The 26529-nt window shown below is 56.9% G+C and overlaps 1 protein-coding gene across 1 annotated transcript; it reads left to right on the top strand.

Moving 5' to 3' along the window:
• Positions 1-330: 330 nt before the first annotated feature.
• On the top strand, positions 331-11107 carry LOC133355044 (cadherin-4-like; the record flags this gene model as incomplete). The annotated part of the gene is given in 11 exon segments (XM_061572302.1): positions 331-449; positions 1738-1890; positions 2272-2416; positions 5469-5545; positions 6551-6688; positions 7294-7412; positions 7444-7516; positions 9370-9399; positions 9401-9481; positions 9914-10055; positions 10779-11107. Coding segments are annotated over 11 exon segments (1406 nt in total), but the record flags the coding sequence as incomplete, so codon positions are not given.
• Between the last annotated feature and the right edge of the window lie 15422 nt (positions 11108-26529).

Raw genomic sequence — 26529 nt, 5'->3', positions numbered from 1 at the left:
CCGTACACACACACACTCGTACACACACACAAACGTACACACACACATGTACACGCACACACACGCACACACACGTACACACACACGTACACACACACACGTACACACACACACGTACACACACACATGTACACGCACACACACGCACACACACGTACACACACACGTACACACACACACGTACACACACACACACGTACACACACACGTGAGGTGGCCTCGCTCACGATGACGTTTCGATGTCACCTTCACCGCACCCCGCACAGAGAGAGCGTGGGGAGAGACGCGCGGAGGTGGAGGAGGTGGAGAAGGTGGTGGAGGTGGTGGTGAGGTTCCGGCAGGCAGGGCGTGGTGGTGCGCGTCAGCGCCGCTGGAGACGGACGTGGGTCAACCCCCCCGTGTCCGTGCCCGAGAACCAGCGTGGCCCCTTCCCCAAGCTGCTGCTGCAGGTGCGGCGCTGTGCGCAGAGCGCTCCCATTCTCGCTGTCGTCTAGCCTCATCCTAGACTAGCCCTAGACTAGCCTTAAACTAGGCCTAAACTAACCCTAAACTAGCCCTAGACTAGACCTAGACTTGCCCTAAACTAACCCTAAACTAGGCCTAAACTAGGCCTAAACTAGCCCTAAACTAACCCTAAACTAGGCCTAAACTAGCCCTAAACTAGGCCAGAACTAACCCTAAACTAGGCCTAAACTAGGCCTAAACTAACCCTAAACTAACCCTAAACTAGGCCTAAACTATGCCTAAACTAGCCCTAAACTAACCCTAAACTAGGCCTAAACTAGCCCTAAACTAGGCCTAAACTAACCCTAAACTAGGCCTAAACTAACCCTAAACTAACCCTAAACTAGGCCTAAACTAGCCCTAAACTAGGCCTAAACTAACCCTAAAATAACCCTAAACTAGGCCTAACCTAACCCTAAACTAGGCCTAAACTAACCCTAAACTAGCCTTAAACTAGGCCTAAATTAGGCCTAAACTAGGCGTAAACCAGCCCTAAACTAACCCTAAATTAGGCCTAAACTAGCCCCTGCCTAGGGTTAGGCCCCGTGTAGAAGGTGGAGGTGGTGGAGCTGGATCAGACAGACGAGGAAGAGGAGGAGGTGGAGGAGGGGGAGGAATCCGTAGAGCCGGGAAGCTCTTTTCTATCAGCCACGGGGGGTGACACAAACACGCCCAGCGGCGGTGCAGAGTCCAGGGATAGTTCAACAAACACACGGGACGCGGACGGCCGTGATGTCACACACTCACTCATTCACTCACACACTCACTCACACTCACTCACACACACTCACTCACTCATACACACACTCATACACTCACTCACTCATACACTCACACACACTCACACTCACTCACACACTCATACACACACTCACTCATACACTCACTCACTCATACACACACTCACTCATACACTCACTCACTCATACACTCACACACTCACTCACACACTCACACACACTCACTCACACACTCACACACACTCACACACTCACACACACTCACACACTCACACACACTCACACACACAATCACACACTCACTCACACACACACTCACACACACTCACTCACACACTCACTCACACACACACACTCACTCACACAACGCGGATGACCGAGGGTGAGCCGGGCGTGAGAGTGCCGAGACTAGTCCGGCGTAGGAGCCCCCCACTCCGCCAACCGCCCCCCACTCCGTCACGGCCCCCCACTCCGCCAATGCCCCCCACGGCAGGTGAAGTCCAACGCTGTGGGCGTGGACGTGCGCTACGCCTTGGCGGGGGAGGGCGCTGACCGACAACCCACGGGGCTGTTCGTCGTCGACGCCGCCACGGGGAGAGTGTCAGTCACCGCGAGCCTGGACCGCGAGGTGATCGCTCAGTATCGCGTACGGAGCACACTACACGACTATACACTATATACTACACAATATATACTACACTATACACTACACTATACAACACTATACACTACACTACACGACACTATACACTATATACTACACAATATATACTACACTATACACTACACTATACACTATATACACACTATATACTACACTATACACTACACTATACACTACACTATACACTACACTACTATACACTACACTACTATACACTACACTATACACTACACTACTATACACTACACTACTATACACTACACTACTATACACACTACTATACACTACACTACTATACACTACACTATACACTACACTCTACACAGCTGCACTCTGCTGCTGCTGTTGTTGTTGTGACTGCAGCTGCGCTGCTTCGCCGTCGACCCGACTGGAGGTTTTGTGGAGGATCCCGTTGACATCGTCATTGACGTCATCGACGTCAACGACAACCGCCCCAAGTTCACCAGAGACGTCTTCCACGGCAGCCTCACGGAAGGATCGCCACGAGGTGACGATGATGATGGTGACGATGATGATGGTGACGATGGTGATGATGGTGACGATGGTGATGATGGTGATGATGATGGTGATGATGACGGTGACGATGGTGATGATGATGACGATGATGACGATGATGATGATGACGACGATGATGATGATGATGACGATGATGACGATGATGATGATGATGACGATGATGATGATGATGACGATGATGATGACGATGACGATGATGATCATGATGACGATGGTGATGATGATGACGATGATAATGGCGATGATGATGATGGCGATGATGATGATGGTGATGACGATGATGACGATGACGACGATGGCGAGGATGATGATAGAGGGAATGGCTCCGACTCCCCCACGTAGTTTTACCCGGGCCCGCTCACCATCATGAAGGTCCTTAATGATTGTGAACAGAGGGTCAGGCACTCCGAAAGCACGAAGAACAACCCAGAGCCCAGGCCTACTGATGGTATCATAAGCCTTGACCAGGTCAATAAAGCAGAGATGTAGGTCTTGTTGGAACTCCACAACTCTGCTGTAGCAGGCGACAGAAAATATGGCATCTGTGCAGGACCACCCTTTCCTGAAACCGCATTGGGGCTCCGCACGCCTCTCCTCAGTGTGCCTAGCAAGGCGATGTTGAATAATCCTTGCCAGGACCTTTCACGGTACACTGAGGAGTGAGATGCCCCTGTAGTTGTTACAGTCTGTGCGGTCCCCCTTCTTAAAGAGGGGGACCACCAGGGCATCCTTCCAATCCTGCGGAACCCGTCCAGTGGTCCAGACTGTTGTTATGATGTCATGTAGGGCAGTCTGTGCACAAAGGCCACCCTCCCTCAATATTTCACTTGGGAGATCATCTCTGCCAGGTGCCTTTCCTGGTCTCAGACTCCGGATCGCCTTCAGTACTTCCTCAACAGATCTCAACTCAGCTAGCCACTCAAAGGGGGGGTGACTTCTTCCAATATTTGAGGCACCGCAGCCTCAGCAGGGTCATCCCCACTTTGTCCCACGTTTTTTCTAGGCTGAGGGATTTGCCCTCCCCCAGGACCTCAGAAATGCTCAACAAATCTGCCAACCTGTTCCTGGGGGACGGAGATTGGATCACCATTCTTTCTCTTAATGATGGTAATAGGTGTGGCGCTGCAGATTACTTTTTTGATGGAATTAACGAGCGATTTGTGATCACGGGCCATTGAGGCAGACTCCATCTCCTCAGCAACCCGCGACCACCACCCATCCTTGCAGCACCTCACGGCTCTCCGAACCTCCGAGTGAAGGCTGCGGTAAGCCTCCTCATTCTCCGACGTGGGATGCTGTAGCCGATGAGAGCGGGCCTGTCGCCTTTTTCTCAGCCAGCTTGAACACCTCCTCTGTCAGCCAGGGTCTCTCGGGAGGTCTGGAACGTGTACCTAAAGCAGCCATTGCAGCTGCATGAGCCACAGTCCTAAACTTCGCCCATTTCCCCTCGATATCAGGAGGAGTCAGGGATGATGCCAACCCCAGCCGCAAGCGATGATAAAATTCTCGCTTGCAACTTTTATCAGCTAGCTAAGACCAGGCCATTAAGGGTTTGAATGAGGTGCTGGGTGTACACTCACCACCGGAGTGGAAGAATGTCACTTACACACTCATTCACTCACACACTCATACACTCATTCACTCACTCATTCACTCACTCACTCATACACTCATTCACTCACTCATACACTTACACACTCACTCACATACTCACACACTCATACACTCACTCCCTTATACACTCACACACTCACACATTCATACACTCACTCCCTTATACACTCACACACTCACACATTCATACACTCACTCCCTTATACACTCACTCACACACTCACACACTCACTCATACACACTCACTCACACACTCACTCACTCACTCCCTTATACACTCACTCACACACTCACTCACACACTCACTCATACACACTCACTCACACACTCACTCACTCACTCACACACTCACGCACTCACACACTCATACACTCACTCGCTCACACACTCACTCATACACTCACTCAACAACAACCGCCATTCGCCACTAAGTGGCGGTGACGTCACCACGACGCTTGTGCCAGGTCATGTGCACCTTGAGGCCATGTGAAGTGTCGAACGCCCGCTGGCAGGAGGTCACGGGGCCGACCCAGGTGCCACGGGTCGACTGACTGAGATGACCGAGATGACTGGCTCATGCACCACCTGTGCCCCTACTGTGCCCACTTGCTGTTGCTTTAGCCACCCGGTGCTCCGCTCATTGTTGTGAGCGTCGCTCCTCCGCCCTCCGTTGTTGGAGGGCGACTGCCTCCAACTGCCCAGTAGCGTCCTTCACGAGCCTCCTCCACGAGGCCGATCTTGATACCGTTGGTACCAGTCATCGGCAAGTCCACTCAGCTCCACGTCCTCCTGTACCACATCACTCCATCTCTTCTCTAGCCCGTGCCGCGCCCGTTTAGCCCCCTCGATCCGGCCGAACAAAAGCTGTTTAGGCATGCGGTGGCTGGGCATGCGGGCTACATGACCCAGCCAACGCAGCCTTGCCTGCCGGAGGAGCTCACCGATGGGACTTTGCCCAGATCTTTCAAGGATTTGTGAGCTCCTCACACAATCCAACCTGGTTAATCCCAGGATGGATCGTAGGCAGGCCAGCCTAAATGTTTCCAACCGACGAAGATTCTCCATTAGGGGGTGTCCACGTTTCGCAAACGTAGAGAAGGGAGGGAATGACCGTGGCCGAGAAGACCCGAAGCTTCGTGCGGAGCGACAGACAAGGTAGCTTCCACACAGCGTTACGCAACCGATGAAAAGATATTGCCGCTCGACTGATTCGGAGTGAGACCTCTGCTGTTAAACTGGAGCCGGTCATAAGCACACTGCCCAGGTATGGGAAACTCTCCACTCTCTCCACTACTGCCCCATCACACACACTCACTCACTCCCTTATACACACACTCACACACTCAATCACACACACACTCACTCACTCCATCCCCTCCCTCTCCCACCTCCCCCTGTGGCCGTGTCAGGCACCTTCGTGATGAGGGTGGAGGCGAGTGACCTGGACGACCCCTTGACGCCCCACGGAGCTCTCCGCTACGACATCGTGGGGCAGTCCCCCCCATGGGGACCGCACAGCACAGCCTGTTCCACATCGACCGTCGCACGGGCATCATCACCACCCGCACTGTGGTCGGGCTGGACCGAGAGGTGGGTGTCACGTGTGTGTGTCTGTGTGTGTCTGTGTGTGTGTGTGTCTGTGTGAGTGTGTGTCTGTGTGTGTGAGTGTGTGAATGTCTCTGTGAGTGAGTGTCAGTGTGAGTGAGTGTCTGTGTGAGTGTGTGAATGAGTGTCTGTGTGTTTGTGTGAGTGTGTGAGTGAGTGTGTGAGTGTTTGTGTGAGTGTGTGAGTGAGTGTGTGAGTGTGTGTTTGTGTGTGTGAGTGTCTGTGTGTGTGTCTGTGTGTGTGTCTGTGTGTCTGTGTGTGTGTCTGTGTCTGTGTGTGTGTGTCTGTGTGTGTCTGTGTCTGTGTGTGTCTGTGTCTGTGTGTGTCTGTGTCTGTGTGTCTGTGTTGGTGTGTCTGTGTGTGTGAGTGTCTGTGTTGGTGTGTCTGTGTGTGTGTCTGTGTGTCTGTGTGTGTCTGTGTTGATGTGTGTGTCTGTGTTGGTGTGTCTGTGTGTGTGTGTCTGTGTGTGTGTCTGTGTGTGTGTCTATGTGTGTCTGTGTTGATGTGTGTGTTTGTGTCTGTGTGTGTCTCTCTGTGTGTCTGTGTGTGTGTCTGTGTGTGTGTCTGTGTGTGTCTGTGTTGGTGTCTGTGTGTCTATGTGTGTCTGTGTTGATGTCTCTATTGGTGTCTATGTGTGTCTGTGTGTGTGTCTCTATTGGTGTGTGTGTGTGTCTGTGTTGATGTGTGTGTGTCTGTGTGTGTGTCTGTGTGTCTATGTGTGTCTGTGTTGATGTCTCTATTGGTGTCTATGTGTGTCTGTGTGTGTCTCTGTGTGTTGTATGTCTATGTGTGTGTTGTGTGTCTGTGCGTGTGTCTGTGTGTGTCTGTGTGTGTCTGTGTGTGTGTCTGTGCGTGTGTCTGTGTGTGTGTGTGCCGCTGTGTGTAGAGAGTGGCGCGCTTCTCGCTGGTGGTGATGGCTTCGGACATGGAGGGAGACGCCAGAATCAGTCTCTCAACCACGGCCACCGCCATCATCACCATCACCGACATCAATGACCACGCCCCCGAGTTCACGAGCAGAACCGTACGGCACGCCGCCACCACCACCACACACACCACCCACACGCACACCGCCACCCAACCTCAACACTGCACCATAGACTCAACACTGCACCATAGACTCAACACTGCCCCATAGACTCAACACTGCCCCATAGACTCAACACTGCCGCATAGACTCAGCACTGCACCATAGACTCAACACTGCACCATAGACTCAACACTGCACCATAGACTCAACACTGCACCATAGACTCAACACTGCACCATAGACTCAACACTGCACCATAGACTCAACACTGCACCATAGACTCAACACTGCCCCATAGACTCAACACTGCCCCATAGACTCAGCACTGCACCATAGATTCAACACTGCACCATAGACTCAACACTGCCCCATAGACTCAACACTGCACCATAGACTCAACACTGCACCATAGACTCAACACTGCCCCATAGAATCAACACTGCACCATAGACTCAACACTGCACCATAGACTCAACACTGCCCCATAGACTCAACACTGCCCATAGACTCAACACTGCACATAGTCTGTATACAACAACAACAACGATGTCCCGCCCCCCGCCCCCCTCCCTCGTCACCACCGCCGCCACCCGCCCCAGTGGACGGGCACGGTGCGTGAGAACGCCGTGGGGGTGCCGGTGACGATGGCGCTTCTCTCGGTGATCGACGCGGACGAGGTCGGCACGGCGGCGTGGCGAGTCCGCTACTCACTCCGCGGGGGGGGGGCGGGGGGGGGGCGGCGTGGGGGCGGGAGACCCCCAGGACCTGTTCGCCGTGGAGACCGACCCCGCTACCAACGATGGCAGGATCGTCGTTGTCAAGGTAACGCTTGGGAGGGAGGGGAGGGAGGGGAGGGAGGGGAGGGGGGAGGGAGGGGAGGAGGGGAGGAGAGGGGAGGGAGAGGGGGGGGGGGGGGAGGGGGGAGGGAGGGAGGGAGGGGAGGGAGGGAGGGGGGGTGGAAGGAGGGGTTGGAGTGAGGAAAGGGAGGTAGGGGAGGGGGGAGGAGGGAGGGGAGGAGGGGAGGAGAGGGGAGGGAGGGAGGGGGGGAGGGGGGGAGGGGAGGGAGGGGGGAGGGGGGGAGGGGGGGAGGGGAGGGGGGAGGGGAGGAGGGGGGGGTGGAAGGAGGGGTTGGAGTGAGGAAAGGGAGGTAGGGGAGGGGGGGAGGATGGAGGGGAGGGAGGGGAGGACTGGGAGGAGGAGAGGGGAGGGAGGGGGTGAAAGGAGGAGGGAGGGGAGGGAGGGGGGGGTGGAAAGGAGGGTGTGGAGTGAGGAAAGGGAGGGAGGGGAGGGGGGAGTAGAGGGAGGAGGAGGTATTTTTTGCACAGACGTCCAGTGGGGGGTGGGGGGTGGGGGGGGGGTCACGGTGGTCAGAACGTCGCCAGCACTGGGGAGACAAGGCGGCCGGGCGTGCTGCTGGCTTCCCACCCCCTCGTGTGCCACAGCGCCGGCCTTGCCCCTACAGTCTGCTAAAGCTATACGGGGGATCTTTGTCTTTTGTATGTTCGTGTGTCCGTGTGTGTGTCCGTGTGTGTGCGCGGCTGTGTGCGCGTGTGTGTACGTGTTTGTGTGTACGCGTGTATGTGTGTACGTGTGTGTGTACGTGTTTACGTGTGTGTGTGTGTACGTGTGTGTGTGTGTACGTGTGTGCGTGTACGTGTGTGTGTGCGTGTGTGCGTGTGTGTGTACGTGTGTATGTACGTGTGTACGTGTGTGTGTGTGCGTGTGTGTACGTGTGTGTGTGTACGTGTGTGTGTACGTGTGTGTGTGTGTGTGTGGTACGTGTGTGTCTGTATGTGTGTGTGTACGTGTACGTGTGTGTACGTGTGTGTGCGTGTGCGTGTGTGTACGTGTCTGTGTACGTGTGTGTGTACGTGTGTGTATACGTGTGTGTGTGTGTGTACGGTGTGTATACGTGTGTGTGGTGTGTACGTGTGTGTGTACGTGTCGTGTGTACGTGTGTGTACGTGTGTGTCTGTGTACGTGTGTGTGTACGTGTGTACGTGTGTGTACGTGTTGTACGTGTGTGTGTACGTGTGTATACGTGTGTGTGTGTCTGTGTGTACGGTGTGTGTGTGTTACGTGTGTACGTGTGTGTACGTGTGTGTACGTGTGTTTTGTGTGTACGTGTGTGTACGTGTGTGTGTACGTGTGTGTGTACGTGTGTGTGTGTACGTGTGTACGTGTACGTGTGTGTACGTGTGTACCTGTGTGTACGTGTGTGTGTGTGTGTACGTGTGTATACGTGTGTATGTACGTGTGTGCGTGTGTGTGTGTACGTGTGTGCATGTGTGTGCGTGTGTGTGTGTGCGTGTACGTGTTGTACGTGTGTGTGTGTACGTGTGTGTGTGTGTGTGCGTGTGTGTGTGTACGTGTGTGTGTCTGTGTGTGTGTCTGTGTGTGTCTGTGTTGGTGTGTGTACGTGTGTGTGTGTGTGTACGTGTGTGTGTGTGTACGTGTGTGTGTCTGTGTGTGTGTCTGTGTGTGTCTGTGTTGGTGTGTGTACGTGTGTGTGTGTGTGTAGTGTGTGTGTGTGTACGTGTGTGTGTGTGTGTATGTGTGTACGTGTGTACGTGTGTGTGTACGTGTGTGTACGTGTGTACGTGTGTATACGTGTGTGTACGTGTGTATACGTGTGTGTACGTGTGTACGTGTGTGTACGTGTGTGTATGCCGCAGCCCTTAGACTTTGAGATGGCGTCGTCGTACAAAACTCATCGTCGTCGTGGACAACGAGGAGCCGCTCGTGAAATCCGCGTGGACCCCTCCCCAGAGTACCGCCACCGTCACGGTGAGTCACCCCCACGCACCCCCCTCCCACGGCCCCCCCCCACGGCCCCCCACGGCCCCCCCCCCCACGGCCCCCCCCCATGGCCCCCCCACGGCCCCCCCCCACGCCCCCCCCCCCCACGGCCCCCCAAAAGCTTCCACAGCTGCTCGGATTCTCCCGCCACGAACAAAGATTCCCGCGGAAAAGCGCCACCCCGCGTCTCTCCCCGCATCTCTCCCCGTGTCTCTCCCACGTGTCTCTCCCGTGTCTCTCCCCACGTGTCTCTCCCCGTGCTCTTCCCCGTGTCTCTCCCCGCGTGTCTCTCCCCGTGTCTCTCCCCACGTGTCTCTCACCGTGTGTCTCCTCACGTGTGTCTCTCCCCGGTCTCTCCCCACGTGTCTCTCACCGTGTCTCTCCCCACGTGTCTCTCCCCGTGTCTCTCCGCGGCGCCAGGTGAGTGTTGAGGATGAGAACGAGGCTCCGCTGTTTGAGCGCGGGCTGCAGCAGGTGCGGCTGTCCGAGGGCGTCGCTCTGGGCAGCGTCGTCACCACGCTGGTGGCACGGGACCCGGACTCCGCACAGAAGCAGAGCTGCGGTGAGCACACACACCCCCCGCCCCGCCAAGCGGATAACAACCACAACAACAACCGCAACAACAACCGCAACAATCAAACAACTGTAGGGGTGTAGAGAGAGCCCGTTATGCATGGGAGCTTATGGCAAACAAACACAGTGGGCGGGGCTACATGAGTGCATGGGAAGGTGCTCTCTACGACGTCCGCGTCAGGCACCCTGGGGGGCTGACTCGGAGTTATGATCCCCTGGGGCCCCACCCCTCAGCGAGGGGGTTGGGTATAAAAGGGATGTGTCGGAGGGCTAAGGGGAGAATGTTAAGCTAACCAGTGAAGACTGAAGACGTCTTAGATAGAGCCCTGGACTCCCCTGGTTCGCCGTCCTTATCAGGGCCGAACAGGACCGAGCCAGCGGCGTGGTCCCGAGAGCCAGAGCCGGTGCTCTTGTAAGAGCTGGTCTGGGACTCCGGGTACCGGGCCCGACTTACCAGTGTCGGGCCAGCTAGCCTCCCCTAGCCCGTTAGTGGAGGACTAGGAGGCAGGCTAGGAGTAGCTAGGACGTGTATCCTCAGATAGTCGGGTGAAGGGGCCGATTACCCCCTCTAGTGTTGTATGCCACGAACGTGCTGTGTTAAATAAACCCGTGTGCTCCAACTCCGGCGTCCAAGAGTCGTGAACGCTACTACATCTGGTGTCGGAAGTGAAACAACTACGAACATGGACACGCGCCGGACGACTCGAGTCAGGGTTACCAGAGGCGGAGGACGCCGCTGCAGTCGGGGAGCCCGAGACGGCTGAAGATGGCATCGAGCAGCCGGGGCCGGATGCATCCACACCGCAGCAGCCGGAGGATGGGGAGCCGTCGACAGAGGGGCTGAGGCAGGCGCACGCGAAGCTGGCGGAGCTGCTGTACGCCGCTGCCACCATGCTGGACCACATCACACAGCTGGGGGCTGCTGGACCGCTACGGGGCGACGACAGCCGACGACCACAGCGCCTTCCGCCATTTCGACGGAGCACCACTTTGAAATTCCCGCCATCGCCGCAGCTGCTGCTGAGGGTGTGGCTGGCCTGAGCCTCGCGTCCAACGGCGGCCGTACAGTAGCTGCCACGTCATCTCCAACGGACGGAGCGTCACCACGGGTGCGACCGGCGATGCCATCGGTCGTTCGCGCCGAAGCAGAGCCGGGTGAGGGGGACGAGGGAGAGCGACCTTCCACCGCGGCTGCTGCGTTACATCAGCGGCTACCTCCACTCAAAGAGTTTGTGGGCGAGGACGGCGACTGGGGCGGCTTCCAGCGCGCTTCCTCGCTCACCAGGAAATGGCGCGGTGGACGGATGACGAGGCTCTCCGCGCGCTGCCGGCACTGCTCGACGGCGACGCTCTCGCCACCCTAACATCGGTTGCCAAAGGAGAAGCGCTCCACACTGCAGACGGCACTGCATCTGCTGGCTGCAGGTCTACGGGCCACCGTTGGACTGTAGGCAAACTCTTTTACGATCGCAGCGGGGGGCAAAGGAGTCGCCCTTGGCATACCGCACAAGTCTCCTGGCACTGGCAAAGGCGGCCTTCCCACGGATGGACAACGAAGGCGTCGACGCTATGGTTACGGAGAAGATACTCCTGCTGGCAGACGACTTAGATATCGTCATCGTGGCACAGGACGACGCCGAAATGTGTTCCCTCCAAGCTGCACGACTCCTCCACGCAAACCTGCTCTCGCAACGACGGAAGGCCAGCAAGGCGGCGAGCGGGCGTGCCGTGGCTGCAGTCCACCCTCCCGGCGGGAAGAGATCTGCGCCATCGACCGTCAACGGCAGCAGGGAGCGGGAGCACGGGCGGACCGGGACGGATCGAGCCACCTCGACGTCCATCGTCATCGCCAGCGCTCCCGCGCTGTTACAACTGCGGTATCCGGGGCCATGTCGCCTCGGGGTGCCGCTCTCCTCGGCAGCGCGGGACGACACCTCGACGGAACGCCGGCCCTCTTCTCAAGCTCCATCATCATAACCCGGCGAGTCGCGGCACCCCTCATGTTTGGGCCACGCACACACCCGTCACACACTCGCACACCGTAGCGAACGGGGGGCCGACTTTGCACACCATCGCACAACACGCACCACTGTGGGGACTCATATCGAACCCAGCCAGTAGTCCGTGTTGGCCCATCGCGTTGTAGCCACATCTGTCGGGGTCGTCAGCCGTTGTGGGGCACATTGACGGGGTTGAGGTGCGCATCCCTGGTCGATACGGGAGCATCGGCGACCATCATTTCGGAATTAATTTACAATATTCTCCCTGTCCAGAGCCGTCCTTTGATGCCCGTTAACGTGCCATTCTATGCTGCTAACGGGGGCTCACTTGGCATCATTGGACAAATTCGAGCGCAAATTTGTATCGGTGATATTAAATTGTCTGGGCCGATTTTTGTCTCTCCTCGCTGGCGGTTCCGTGCCTGCTGGGGACGGACTTCCTGGCCAAATGCCGATTAGGATATTAATCGACCAGGGCTGCATTGAGCTCCCGTCGGGCCGACGCATGGCGTTTCTGCCGTCCCCCGTTGCGAGTCGGACGGCGTTCGCGATGGTGCCGGCGTTCGTAGATAGAACGGTGCGCGTACCGCCGGGGGCACAAATGTGATACCTCTAAAACTTCGGCGGCCCTTCGCTAAGGGCATTGGGGCCTAGGGGGTTCTGCTGGGGCCGTCTAGGGCCGGGGTTAGCGGACCTCATTTAGTTCTGGCACAGACCATCGTTAGAGGGGACGGGGATCCCTTCATCGCGGTCCTCAATGTGGGGTCGCAGACGGTGGTGGTCCACAGGGGACCGTGCTTGCTCACGCAACGCCGGTGCCCTGTGAGGAACCCGTCGCGAACCACGCAAGCGCTGTCCCTACGCCGCGACCACATTCGGACAGCGATGAAGGGTGGCTCGAGGCGCTTTGTGCGGGATCGACGGACCTGTCAAATTTAGAGCGTCAACAACTTAAAACACTACTGTGTGAATTTTCTGACGTTTTCAGTCGGAACAAATACGATTTGGGCTGCACTCATCTGCTGCGTCACCATATTGATACAGGTGACAGCGCGCCAATACGCCAGAATCCTTTTCGGTTAAGTCCCGCCGAAAAGGACCATGTCACATCGGCTGTGGGATGACATGTTAGCCGCCGACATCATTTCTCCTTCCACCAGCCCTTGGGGAGCGCCGATCGTCCTAGTTAAGAAACAGGACGGTTCGTTGCGGTTTTGCGTCGATTTTCGTCGCCTTAACAAAATTTCGGTTGCCGACGCATACCCGCTCCCACGGATGGACGAATCGCTTGACGCCTTGGCGGGAGCGCGATTCTTCTCCACGTTGGATTACTTTCGGGATTCTGGCAGCTTCCTCTGGACGATGATTCAAAGCCCTAAAACTGCATTCCGTACACCGCACGGCCTGTTCCAATTCAACCGGTTGCCGATGGGACTCACTCAGCGCTGGCAACTTTCCAGCGATTGATGGAATTGGTTTTGGCTGGATTGCAATGGGACTCGTGCTTGATTTATTTGGATGACGTTATCATCTTTAGTAAAATTTGACGAACATCTCCAGAGGTTGCGGGTGGTTTTTCTCAAAATGCGGGCTGCTAATTTGAAATTTAAACCCCAAAAATGTCATCTGTTACGCGAATCTGTGCGTTATTTGGGACACATCGTGGGGCGCTCAGGTATTGCTACCGATCCCGCCAAAACGCAGTGTGTCAGCTCCTGGCCGACTCCCCACCTCGGTGGGAGAGGTCAGGAGTTTCATTGGATTTGCGTCATATTACCGACGGTTTGTCGCGGATTTTGCGACAATTGCGAAACCCCTACACACGTTGACGTCCAAAGGGGTTCGGTTCCATTGGGGACAGGAGGAGGAGGCTGCTTTCCGCTCCCTTCGGGACGCTCTGGTTAAAGCTCCTCCCTTGGTTTACCCCGATTTTTCAAAACCCTTTTTGCTCGACACCGATGCGAGCAATACGGGTATTGGGGGCGTGCTTTCCCAGGGGGTTGACGGCGTGGAACGGGTGGTCGCGTACGGTAGTCGGGTGTTGTCTCCAGCGTGAGCAAAGATATTGTGTCACCCGTCGGGAACTGTTGGCAATTGTCTACTTCATCCAACAGTATCGCCCATATCTGTACGGTCGGCATTTCACCGTCCGCACAGATCATGCGGCGCTACAGTACGCCACTGCGAGTTCAACAACCATCGGGACAATTGTCTCGATGGTTTGGAGATTCTCCAGGACTTTGATTTTGAAACCACCTACCGTAGGGCGTTCGCCATACCAATGCGGACGCCCTGTCGCGCATGCCAACCACCTCCGAATGTGCATGCCTCCTGGGGTCGGGACGTTGCAGGCCTCCGGGGGACATATCTGTTCCGGTCTTGGCGGCCGCCGACGACGACAACATTGCTTACAAAATTCGATAGCACAACAGGGAAGAGATTCCCTGTTGGGGTTGCCCGTCACTGAATGGGGGCGCCTCCAGATGGAGGATACCTCCCTCCTCGCGTTGCGTCGTCGCGTCGGCGGTGCTGGGCGGGGGAGGGGTGATGCCGACTCATGGGAAATGGTCCAAGGCCTGCTGATGCATTGGGACAGGAGATCCCATCGACACCGGCTGGTGGTTCCCTTCTGGGTTGCGGGGCAAGGTGGTGTGGGCCGCTCATGAGCGCCTCCTCCACCTGGGGACCCAAAAGACCCTCGCCTTGCTCCAACTTGATTTTTTTTGGCCAGGCATGACGAGGGATGTCGGCGATTTGTTGGGGTCATGCCCTCGATGTGCGCAACGGAAACCGCCAGCACGGGAGTCTAACCCACCTTTGCAATCGATCAAAGTGTCCAGAGTAACGAGCTTGTCGCGCTGGATATTTTGGGCCCATTCCCCGCCACCCCCAGGGGCAATAGATATTTGTTGACCGGTGTGGAGTATTTTACGCGCTGGCCTATGGCCTGGCCCCTTGCCAACCAGTCGGCAGCAGCCATTGTGGAGGCCTTTGTCCAGGGATACGTCCTGGACAAAGGTGCTCCGGAGCGGCTGCTGACCGACCAGGGCAAAAATTTTTCGGCAAACTACTCCAACAAGTCTGTGAGCTCCTGGGCACGAAGAAAAATTTGTACCTCCCCGTATCACCCGCAAACTGACGGGATGGTCGAGCGTCTGCATCGAACCATCACGTCGATGTTGTCACAGCAGGTTTCGGACTCACAGACCGATTGGGACCTGCAAATTCAAGGGGTCTTGGCAGCATACCGAATGGCCCCCCATGCAGCTACGGGATTTCCCCCCTTCTTCCTCATGTACGGCCGCGAACCTGACCCACCTGTTCGGGCCCAGCTGCAGATCCCCGCGCTGCAGGGTAAAACAAAATTGGCTGACCATGTTAAATTTAATCTGGCAAAATTAACAGAGGCACGGGATGCTGCCATGCAAAATTCTCCGTTGTGCTCGCCTAATGTCTTGCCGGCTGTGCCACCTCCAGGTGCATCAAGAGTGACGGGCTCGCGCCCGATCACCCCTCCTGGGGATGCCAAGGGTCACGCGGCATCGGATGAGGACTCACTCCGAGACGGACAGTTACCACCCGACGGTCCGCCACCCGGGGTTACCCGTGTGATGGGCCCGCTGCAAGGACGCGTGCAAAAATATTTAGACTATTGTGAGGCCGGAAGATATGTACATATATTGTGTTCATTGTGTGTTGTGTGAGTGGTGTGTTCCCTGCTCATTGGATGTACATATAATGTGTTCACTATGTGTGTGTGTGTGGTGGGTTCCCTGCAAATTGTATATAGGCTGCTTTTACGGAATTCGTATTTATTCGGGGGGGGTGCGTCGGGTATTTCTCTTCTTGCTGTTGTTCTTGTTGTTGTTCTTGTTGTTGTTCTTGTTATTGTTGAAAAATTGTGAGGCACACGCACGGTCTGGGGGTGCGTTTGGCAGCCGGGACGGCTGCAAGCTATGCGGGGGGGGGGGGGTGGGGTGATGTAGGGGTGTTAGAGAGAGCCGTTATGCATGGGAGCTTATGGCAAACAAACACAGTGGGCGGGGCTACATGAGTGCACGGGAAGGTGCTCTCTACGACGTCCGCGTCAGGCACCCTGGGGGCTGACTCGGAGTTATGATCCCCTGGGGCCCCACCCCTCAGCGAGGGGGTTGGGTATAAAAGGGGATGTGTCGGAGGGCTAAGGGGGAGAATGTTAAGCTAACCAGTGAAGACTGAAGACGTCTTAGATAGAGCCCTGGACTCCCCTGGTTCGCCGTCCTTATCAGGGCCTAACAGGACCGAGCCAGCGGCGTGGTCCCGAGAGCCAGAGCCAGTGCTCTTGTAAGAGCTGGTCTGGGACTCCGGGTACCGGGCCCGACTTACCAGTGTCGGGCCAGCTAGCCTCCCCTAGCCCGTAGTGGAGGACTAGGAGGCAGGCTAGGAGTAGCTAGGACGTGTATCCTCAGATAGTCGGGTGAGGGGGCCGATACCCCCTCTAGTGTTGTATGCCACGAACGTGCTGTGTTAAATAAACCCGTGTGCCTCCAACTCCGGCGTCCAAGAGTCGTGAACGCTACTACACACCAACAACAACCACAACAACCAAAACAACAACCACAGCAACCACAACAATCAAACAACAACCACAACAACAACCACAACAACCCCAACAACCACAACAACCCCAACAACCGCAGCAACCCCAAACAGGAGGACGACTTCTCCGCCAATGTGTCTGTCGCCTGGTGAAGCCGCTTGCCGTCGCCGTGATCGCTGCTGAGACGTCACGGCACTCGGGCAGGAGATGTCGTGGATTTGCTGTCCGACACACGACCGCCGAGTGCCGTATTAGTGCCGTTGAGCCCAGCGGCGAGGGAGAGCCGCTACTTGAGGCGACACTTGCATTGAACAATGACTCAACACAAGGTCGCTAACGCCAAAGGGGCTAACGGCCCCTGTCACCCGCTGCTTGGGGAGGTACGGCCCCTGGGCTATCGAGCCTCCTCCTGACGCCGGGACGGCTCTCCGCCCTCCGGCTAGAGGCCCCGGCGGGGGGGGGGGGGGGGGGGGGGGGGGGAGGCTGTCCTGACCAGGCCAGCCACGGCGCTCGGGTGCCGGCTACTGACCCACTCAGTGCCGGCCGTTAGAACGGCGGCAGGTCTGGGGGTCTACCCAGTGTCTGACCGCTCTCCCACTCAGTCCTTAGAAGGGCGGCAGGTCTGGGGGTCTACCCAGGCTCCTACCGCTCTCCCACTCAGTCTCTAGAAGGGCGGCAGGTCTGGGGGTCTACCCAGTGTCTGACCGCTCTCCCACTCAGTCCTTAGAAGGACGGCAGGTCTGGGGGTCTACCCAGGCTCCTACCACTGACACACTCAGCACTTAGAAGGGCAGCAGGTCTGGGGGTCTACCGAGGCTCCTACCGCTGTCCCACTCAGTCCTTAGAAGGACGGCAGGTCTGGGAGTCTACCCAGGCTCCTACCGCTCTCCCACTCAGCCCTTAGAAGGACGGCAGGTCTGGGAGTCTACCCAGGCTCCTACCGCTGTCCCACTCAGCCCTTAGAAGGACGGCAGGTCTGGGGGTCTACCCAGTGTCTGACCGCTCTCCCACTCAGTCCTTAGAAGGACGGCAGGTCTGGGGGTCTACCCAGGCTCCTACCGCTGTCCCACTCAACCCTTTAAAAGGACGGCAGGTCTGGGGGTCTACGCAGGCTCCTACCGCTGTCCCACTCAGCCCTTAAAAGGACGGCAGGTCTGGGGGTCTACGCAGGCTCTTATCGCTGTCCCACTCAGCGCTTAGAAGGGCGGCAGGTCTGGGGGTCTACCAGGCTCCTACCGCTGTCCCACTCAGCGCTTAGAAGGGCGGCAGGTCTGGGGGTCTACCCAGGCTCCTACTGCTGACACACTCAGCCCTTAGAAGGACAGCAGGTCTGGGGGTCTACCCAGGCTCCTACTGGTGACACACTCAGCGCTTAGAAGGACGGCAGGTCTGGGGGTCTACCCAGGCTCCTACCGCTCTCACACTCAGCGCCTAGAAGGCCGGCAGGTCTGGGGGGCTACCCAGGCTCCTACTGCTGTCCTACTCAGTCCTTAGAAGGGCGGCAGGTCTGGGGTCTACCCAGGCTTCTATCGCTGAAACACTCAGCGCTTAGAACGACGGCAGGTCTGGGGGTCTACCCAGGCTCCTACGCTGACACACTCAGCACTTAGAACGACGGCAGGTCTGGGGGTCTACCCAGGCTCCTACTGCTGACACACTCAGCGCTTAGAAGGATGGCAGGTCTGGGGGTCTACCCAGGCTCCTACCGCTGACACACTCAGCGCTTAGAACGGCGGCAGGTCTGGGGGTCTACCCAGGCTCCTACCGCTGACACACTCAGCCCTTAAAAGGGTGGCAGGTCTGGGGTCTACCCAGGCTCCTACCGCTGTCCCACTCAGTGCTTAGAAGGGCGTCAGGTCTGGGGGTCTACCCAGGCTCCTACCGCTGTCCCACTCAGCGCTTAGAACGACGGAAGGTCTGGGGGTCTACACAGGCTCCTATCGCTGACACACTCAGCGCTTAGAAGGATGGCAGGTCTGGGGGTCTACCCAGGCTCCTACCGCTGACCCACTCAGCGCTTAGAAGGGCGGCAGGTCTGGGGGTCTACCAGGCTCCTACCGCTGACACACTCAGCGCTTAGAAGGATGGCAGGTCTGGGGGTCTACCCAGGCTCCTACCGCTGTCCCACTCAGTCCCTAGAAGGACGGCAGGTCTGGGGGTCTACCCAGGCTCCTACCGCTGACACACTCAGTCCTAGAAGGGCGGCAGGTCTGGGGGTCTACACAGGCTCCTACCGCTGACCCACTCAGCGCTTAGAAGGATGGCAGGTCTGGGGTCTACCCAGGCTCCTACCGCTGTCCCACTTCCCTAGAAGGACGGCAGGTCTGGGGGTCTACCCAGGCTCCTACCGCTGACCCACTCAGCGCTTAGAAGGGATGGCAGGTCTGGGGGTCTACCCAGGCTCCTACTGCTGTCCCACTCAGTCCCTAGAAGGACGGCAGGTCTGGGGGGTCTACCAGGCTCCTACCACTGACACACTCAGCCCTTAGAACGACGGCAGGTCTGGGGGTCTACCCAGGCTCCTACTCTAAGCCCGGTCTTCGGTCTTGGCGACGGACTGCCGACCCCGTTGAGGGGTCCGGCGTTTATTCACCTCCAGGGTGTCTCCCCCCCTGGCCACTCCTCCCTTCCGGAGACTTCTCGGGATCCTAGAATATTTCCCCCCCCCAGCCCCCCCCCCCCTCATGGGTCTGGGGAATCCAAGCGGCCCACAACCACCCCTGCTGACGTACGTCTGCTACTGCAGTGTGAGTTACCACAGTTTGTCATGGCGCTACACTATACACTACACTATACACTACAACTATACACTACACTATACAAAACACTATACACTATACACTACACAATACACTACACTATACACTACACTATACACTCCACTATTACACTACTACTACACACTATACACTACACTATACACTACACAATACACTACACTATACACTACACTATACACTACTATACACTACACTATACACTACACTATACACTACTATACACTACACTACTGTAGGGCTGTTATGGAGGGGCTGTTTGTACATAGGATCAAACGGCGAACAAACACAGTGGGCGGAGCTCCGGGAGTAAACGGGGGGGGGTGCCCGCAACGACGTCCGCATCGGGCAGCCTGGGGGTAGGGCTGCCCGGGGTTGTGATCCTGGAGGGGGTATAAAAGGGGATGACAGAGAGAGCTCGGGGCTCAGTATTAGAACAGAGGAGGGAAGATTGAAGACCCGGGTAGCTAGAGCCCTGGACTCCCCTGAGACGCCGCCCTTGTCAGGGCCGCGCGGACCGAGCCAGCGGCGTGGTCCCGTGAACCAGAGTCAGCTCTGGGATTCCGGGTACCGTAGCCCGACTCACCAGTGTCGGGCCAGACAGCCTCCCCTAGCCCGTTAGTGGAGGACTCGGGGGTAGGTCAGGGATAGCTAGCGGTGTATCCCCAGTTATACGGGTGAGGGGGCCGATACCCCCTCTAGTGCTGTCCTGTCGTGACGACTTGTAAAATAAATACACGTGTGCCTCAACCTCGGTGTCAAGCGTCCTCACGGTACTTCACTACTATACAGTACACTACTATACACTACACTACTATACACTACACTACTATACACTACACTATACACTACTATGCTGGTAGCCACCCACCCCTCGTGTGTGGCCACAGCGCCGGTAGCCTCCACAGGCGCCGCTGCTGCTACTCACTAACGGCACTTGCCCCTGCAGCCTGCGAAGGCTACGCTGTGGGGGGAATCTTCGTCTGTGTACCAGCGTTGGCCCGCTCGCCGCTAACGCCACTTGCCGCGACGGTCCGCCGAGGCTACCCGGGCGTCTTTGTCTGTGCGGCAGCTACGGCAAGCTGCTGTGTGCCGGGTGACTGGCTGGAGGGGACGTGGTGAGTGGTCGTGGTGAGCACCGCGGCGGAGATCGACCGTGAGTCGCCCCCTGGTGCGGGACAGCGTCTACACAGCCACCTTCCTGGCCACTGACAACGGTGCGGGTTACACTACACTATACACTACTATACACTACACTATACACTACACTACACTTACTATACACTACACTATACACTCACTATACACTATACTATATACTACTATACACTACACTATACACTACACTATGGTGCGGGACAGCGTCTACACAGCCACCTTCCTGGCCACTGACAACGGTGCGGGGTTAGGGGGGGGGCCTGTAGCCACGCTCACCACTCACACTCACCCTCACCACTCACACCGTCACACCACTCACACTCACCATCACCACTCACGCTCAACGCTCACCACTCACGCTCCACCACTCACCACTCACACCGTCACACCAATCACGCTCACCACCCCACACTCACAACTCACCCTCACCATCACCACTCACACACACTCACCACTCACACTCACCGTCACACTCACACCATCACACTCACCGTCACACTCACACACACTCACCACTCACACTCACCGTGACACTCACACCATCACACTCACCGTCACACTCACCCTCACCACCTCACACTCACACTCATCACACACTCACACACACTCACACCACTCACCACTCACACCAATCACACTCACACTCACCCTCACACTCACACTCACACTCACACAGTCACCACTCACACTCACCCTCACCACTCACACTCACCACTCCACACAGTCACACTCCCACATCACTCACACCACTCACCACTCACCCGTCACACTCACCGTCACACTCACCGTCACCATCACGGTCACCGTCGCCGTGCGTGTGTACGTGTGTAGAGAGTCACTTCTGAGAGCTAGTGGCGGTAGGAGGCACACACACACACGCTCACCACTCACACCGTCACACTCACACACACTCACATTCACCACTCACCGTCACACTCACGTCGCTGGCGTGTGTACGTGTGTAGAGAGTCACTTCTGAGATGCTAGTGGTAGTAGGAGGCACACACTGACACACGCACACCACGTTCACACTCACACACACTCACACTCCACCACTCACACCGTCACACACCACACGCACACACACACACGTTTAGTCGACACTTGTAGACAACTCTGTTCACACACGGGGTCACTGCGGGCGTGTCGGCCACGGCCGGCGTGCTGCCCGACCCGCCACGCCGCTCACCAGGAGCGAGGGACGCGGGGGGAGGGCGCCGCTACGGGGACCACGTCCCAGCAGACGGCCCCCCGAAACCAGCCTCGCGACCTCCCTTTTATACCCCGCCCCGCCCCCTGCGCGGCCTGGCTCCGCCAGAGGTCGCAAACGGGTTTGATTCCGTACCCCCCGTACCCGTACCTGGTCGCACCAGGGTCGCAAACGGGTACCCGTACCCTACCCGATACCCGGCCGGGTACGGGTAGGGTACGGGTACGGGTACCCGATTGCGACCTCTGGGATGACGCCACGTTGCAAGCGCGGGTGGGTTGATTCTAGGAACTTGAATGTGAGAAGAGACAAGACGTTGGAAATGAGTGACAAAAAGGTACCTGTTACCCCGTTACCCTTCCCGTCCCGTACCCTACCCGTACCGTCCGGGTCAGGGTAGGGTACGGGTATCGGGTACCTGATTGCGACCTCTGGGATTGAAGCCATGTTGCAGGCGCGGGTGGGTTGATTCTAGGAACTTGAATTGTGAGAAGAGACAAGACGTTGGGAAATGAGTGACAAACGGTGACTCACCAGTGACTCACGGTCTACCCGTACCCGTACCCGGCCGCACCAGGGTCGCAAACGGGTACCTGGGTACGGGTAGCTGGGTATCGGGTCGGGTACGAGTATCGGGGGTACCTGGTTGCGACCTCTGGGCTCCGTCCTCGGCCCCCCCCCTTCTGGAAGCTACCAGAAGGGGGCGGGGCCACGCACCACGTGTCCCAACTGTCACCTCTGGGCCACGCCCCTTGCTCGCCAATCACGTGCCGCCTATCACCAGGGTTGCGATTTCCGCATGGAAAATGCGGAAGGAGGGTTCAAATTTTCCCGCATTTTTGCTAAAGTCAACGCAAACGGTGGAAAGACTACTCCTACTGACCGCGCGCTTTTAACAACACGTTAATGCGTTCTATTGGAAAGGATACATCATGTACATGTGCTCGTAATCACGGCTCGCATTTGAATAAAGTATGGGTTCTTGTGCGGGAAATGTCGGAAATCATATATTCATTCCAATCAGTAACTCAAAGCCTACGTGATGCTGGGCCTTGCATGTATCCTTTCCAATAGAACGCATTAACGTGTTGTTAAAAGCGCCGCGGTCATAGGAGTAGTCTTTCCACCGTTTGCGTTTGACTTTAGCAAAATGCGGGGAAAATTTGAACCCTCCTTCCGCATTTTCCATGCGGAAATCGCAACCCTGCCTATCACGTGGTGCCCTGCCAGCCAAGCGGGCTGCTAGCAGAACTGCGCCCCCTAGGGACCCGCTCCGTGACATTGCGTGGCCCTGCCTAGTAACCACCTTCACTACATTCTGTGTGTGTGCGTGTGTGTGTGTACGTGTGTGTGTGTACGTGTGTGTCTGCGTGTACGTGTGTCTGCATGTGTCTGCGTGTACGTGTGTGTACGTGCGTGTGTGTGTACGTGTGTGTTTGTACGTGTGTGTGTGTACGTATGTGTGTGTACGTGTTGTACGTGTGTACGTGTGTGTACGTGTGTGTGTACGTGTGGTGTATACGTGTGTGTATACGTACGTGTGTACGTGTGTGTGTGTACACGTGTGTGTGTACGGTGTGTATGTACGTGTGTGTATGTGTACGTGCACGTGTGTGTACGTGTGCATGTGTGTGTACGTGTGTATGTGCGTGTGTGTGTGTGCGTGTGTGTACATGTGTACGTGTGTGTGTGTACGTGTGTGTGCGTGTACGTGTGTGTCTGCTGTACGTGTGTGTGTATGTGTGTGTGTGTACGTGTGTGTGTGTGCGTGTACGTGTGTGTGTGTGTGTGTGTACGTGTGTGTGTGTGCGTGTGTGTGTGTACGTGTGTGTGTGTACACGTGTGTGTGTGTACGTGTGTGTGTACACGTGTGTGTGTACACGGTGTGTGTACGTGTGTGTGTGTGTACATGTGTGTGTGTACGTGTGTACGTGTGTGTGGTGCGTGTACATGTGTGTGCGTGTACGTGTGTACGTGTGTGTGTACACGTGTGTGTGTGTACGTGTGTGTGTACGTGTGTGTGTACGTGTGTGTGTGTGTGTGTGTGTATGTGTGTGTGTGTATACGTGTGTGTGTACGTGTGTGTGTGTGTACACGTGTGTGTGTGTACGTGTGTGTACGTGTGTGTGTGCACGTGTGTGTGTGTGTGTACGTGTGTGTGTGTGTACGTGTGTGTGTGTGTACGTGTGTGTGTGCGTGTACGTGTGTGCGTGTACGTGTGTACGTGTGCGTGTGTACGTGTGTGTACGTGTGTGTGTACGTGTGTGTGTACGTGTGTGTACGTGTGTGTGTACGTGTGTATGTGTACGTGTGTGTGGTACGTGTGTGTATGTACGTGTGTGTGTGTATACGTGTGTGTGTGTACACGTGTGTGTGTGGAGCAGGCTCCCCCGCCAGCGCTAGCGGCACCTCCACGCTGCGGCTGTTGCTGAGCGACGTCAACGACAACGCCCCCACGGCCGCCGTGTGGCCCCCAGGGGCGGCCGCCTGCCCCCACGGCGGCGTCACCGTCATGGCCGCCGACGAAGACCAGGACCCCAACGGCCGCCCCTTCCGCTTCCAGCTGGCGCCCGGGGTGGGGAGACAAGTGGAAGGTGCGGCAGGTGGACGGTGAGTGGCGGGGGGGGGAACACGCCGCTCGGGAGATGGCGCTCGCCGTCGTCGTCATCATCATCATTGTCGTCATCGTCGTCATCATCATCATCATCGTCACCGTCATCATCATCACCATCATCATCATCGTCACCGTTCATCATCGTCACCATCATCATCGTCGTCGTCTCATCATCATCGTCATCATCATCATCGTCATCATCATCGTCATCATCATCTCTTGTCGTCATCATCGTCATCAACGTCGTCATCATCATTTACATTGACATTGTTGTTGTTCCCGTTTTTGTTTGTTTGTTGTTGTTGTTTACTTCCCCCCCACCCGCCCCCCCCCCCCCACGGCATCCAACAGCTCCCAGCTGCTGGCCAGGTCTCCGCTGCCCGAGGGCCTCCACTGGGTGGAGCTCGTCGTCTGGGACCGGGGACTCCGCCACTGGGCGCCGGTGCGCCGCCTGCAGGTGCCCGTCTGCGCCGCCTGCGACCACCGCGGCCTCTGTCGCCGCGGCGACGGAGCCGGAGCCAGCGCCGTCGCCGTGGCGACCATCGTCGTGTTGGTGATCTTACTGGGTCAGCTGCTCACTCAGTCAGTCACCTCACTTACTTCACTTATACACTCACTCACTCAGTCACTCACTTACACACTTACTCACTTACTTACTCGCTCACTTACTCGCTATACACTCACACACTCACTCACTCACACACTCAACACACTCACTCACTTCTCACTCACTCACACACTCACTCACACACTCACTCACTCCTCACTCACTTACTTACTCACTCACTCACTTACTCGCTTATGCACTCACTCACACACTCACTCACTTACTCACTCACTCACACACTCACTCACTCACTTACTCACTCACTCACACACTCACTCACTCACTCACCCACTCACTCACTCAGTCACTCACTCAGTCACTCACTTTATCAGTCACTTACTCACACACTCACTTACTTACTTACTCACTTACTCGCTTATACACTCACACACTCACTCACTTACTCACTCACTCACACACACACTCACTCACACACTCACTCAGTCAGTCACTCACTCACTTATACACTCACTCACTCAGTCACTCACTCAGTCACTCACTTACTTTATCAGTCACTCACTCACACACTCACTTACTTACCTCACTCACACACTCACTCCTCACTCACTCATCACACACTCACTCACTCACTTTACTCGCTTATACACTCACACACTCACTCACTTACTCACTCACGCACCACTCACTCACTCCTTACTCACTCACTCACACACTCACCTACCCCCCCTCCCTCTCCTCCTCCTCCCTCCCCCACTCCTCACCCTGACCCACGACCCCCGATCCGACCCCGTGACCCCCGCCCCTCACCTGACCCATGACCCCGCTCCGACCCCCGTGACCCCCGCCCCACGCTCCTCACCCTGACCCACGACCCCCGCTCCGACCCCGTGACCCCCGCCCCCTGCCCTCACCCTGACCCAACGACCCCCGCTCCGACCCGTGACCCCCGCCCATCTCCACCCAGGCCTCCTCGGCTCCCTCCTCCTGGCGGTGGCGTTCAAGCGCCGTCGCCACGGAGACAAAGCGGGGAGGTGGAGCCTCGCGGAGCTGCACGGTGACCTCACGGTAACCCCACCCACAGTGACCCCACGGTGACCCCACGGTAACCCCACCCACGGTGACCCCACGGTAACCCCACTCACGGTGACCCCACGGTGACCCCGCCGTGTTGAGGTCGTGTTGAGGTCGTGTTGAGGTCGTGGTGTCTGCACTGCAGGACTACGATCCGACGTTGCTGCTCCTGGAAACAGCGTCACCACCGTCACCACCGTCACCACCGTCACCACCGCCACCACCCCACCCCCACCGCCACCACCGCCACCACCGTCATTGTCACCGTCATTGTCACCGTCGTGCGGCGATTGTCCCGGATCACTCCCCCTGAGAGAAACCATTGCAGCCTTCATCAGCAAGGTTAGTACCACCACCACCATCACCACCATCACCACCATCACCACCACCATCACCACCACCATCACCACCACCACCATCACCGTCACCATCACCACCACCACCACCACCATCACCACCATCACCACCACTACCACTAACACCATC

The sequence above is a fragment of the Lethenteron reissneri genome, chromosome 50 (genome assembly GCF_015708825.2).
Source record: "Lethenteron reissneri isolate LAM-NWPU_2019-01 chromosome 50, ASM1570882v1, whole genome shotgun sequence".
In the NCBI taxonomy this organism is placed as follows: Eukaryota; Metazoa; Chordata; class Hyperoartia; order Petromyzontiformes; family Petromyzontidae; genus Lethenteron; species Lethenteron reissneri.
The sequence above is the reverse complement of the archived record's forward strand: the minus strand, read 5'-3'. Positions and strand labels throughout refer to the sequence as shown.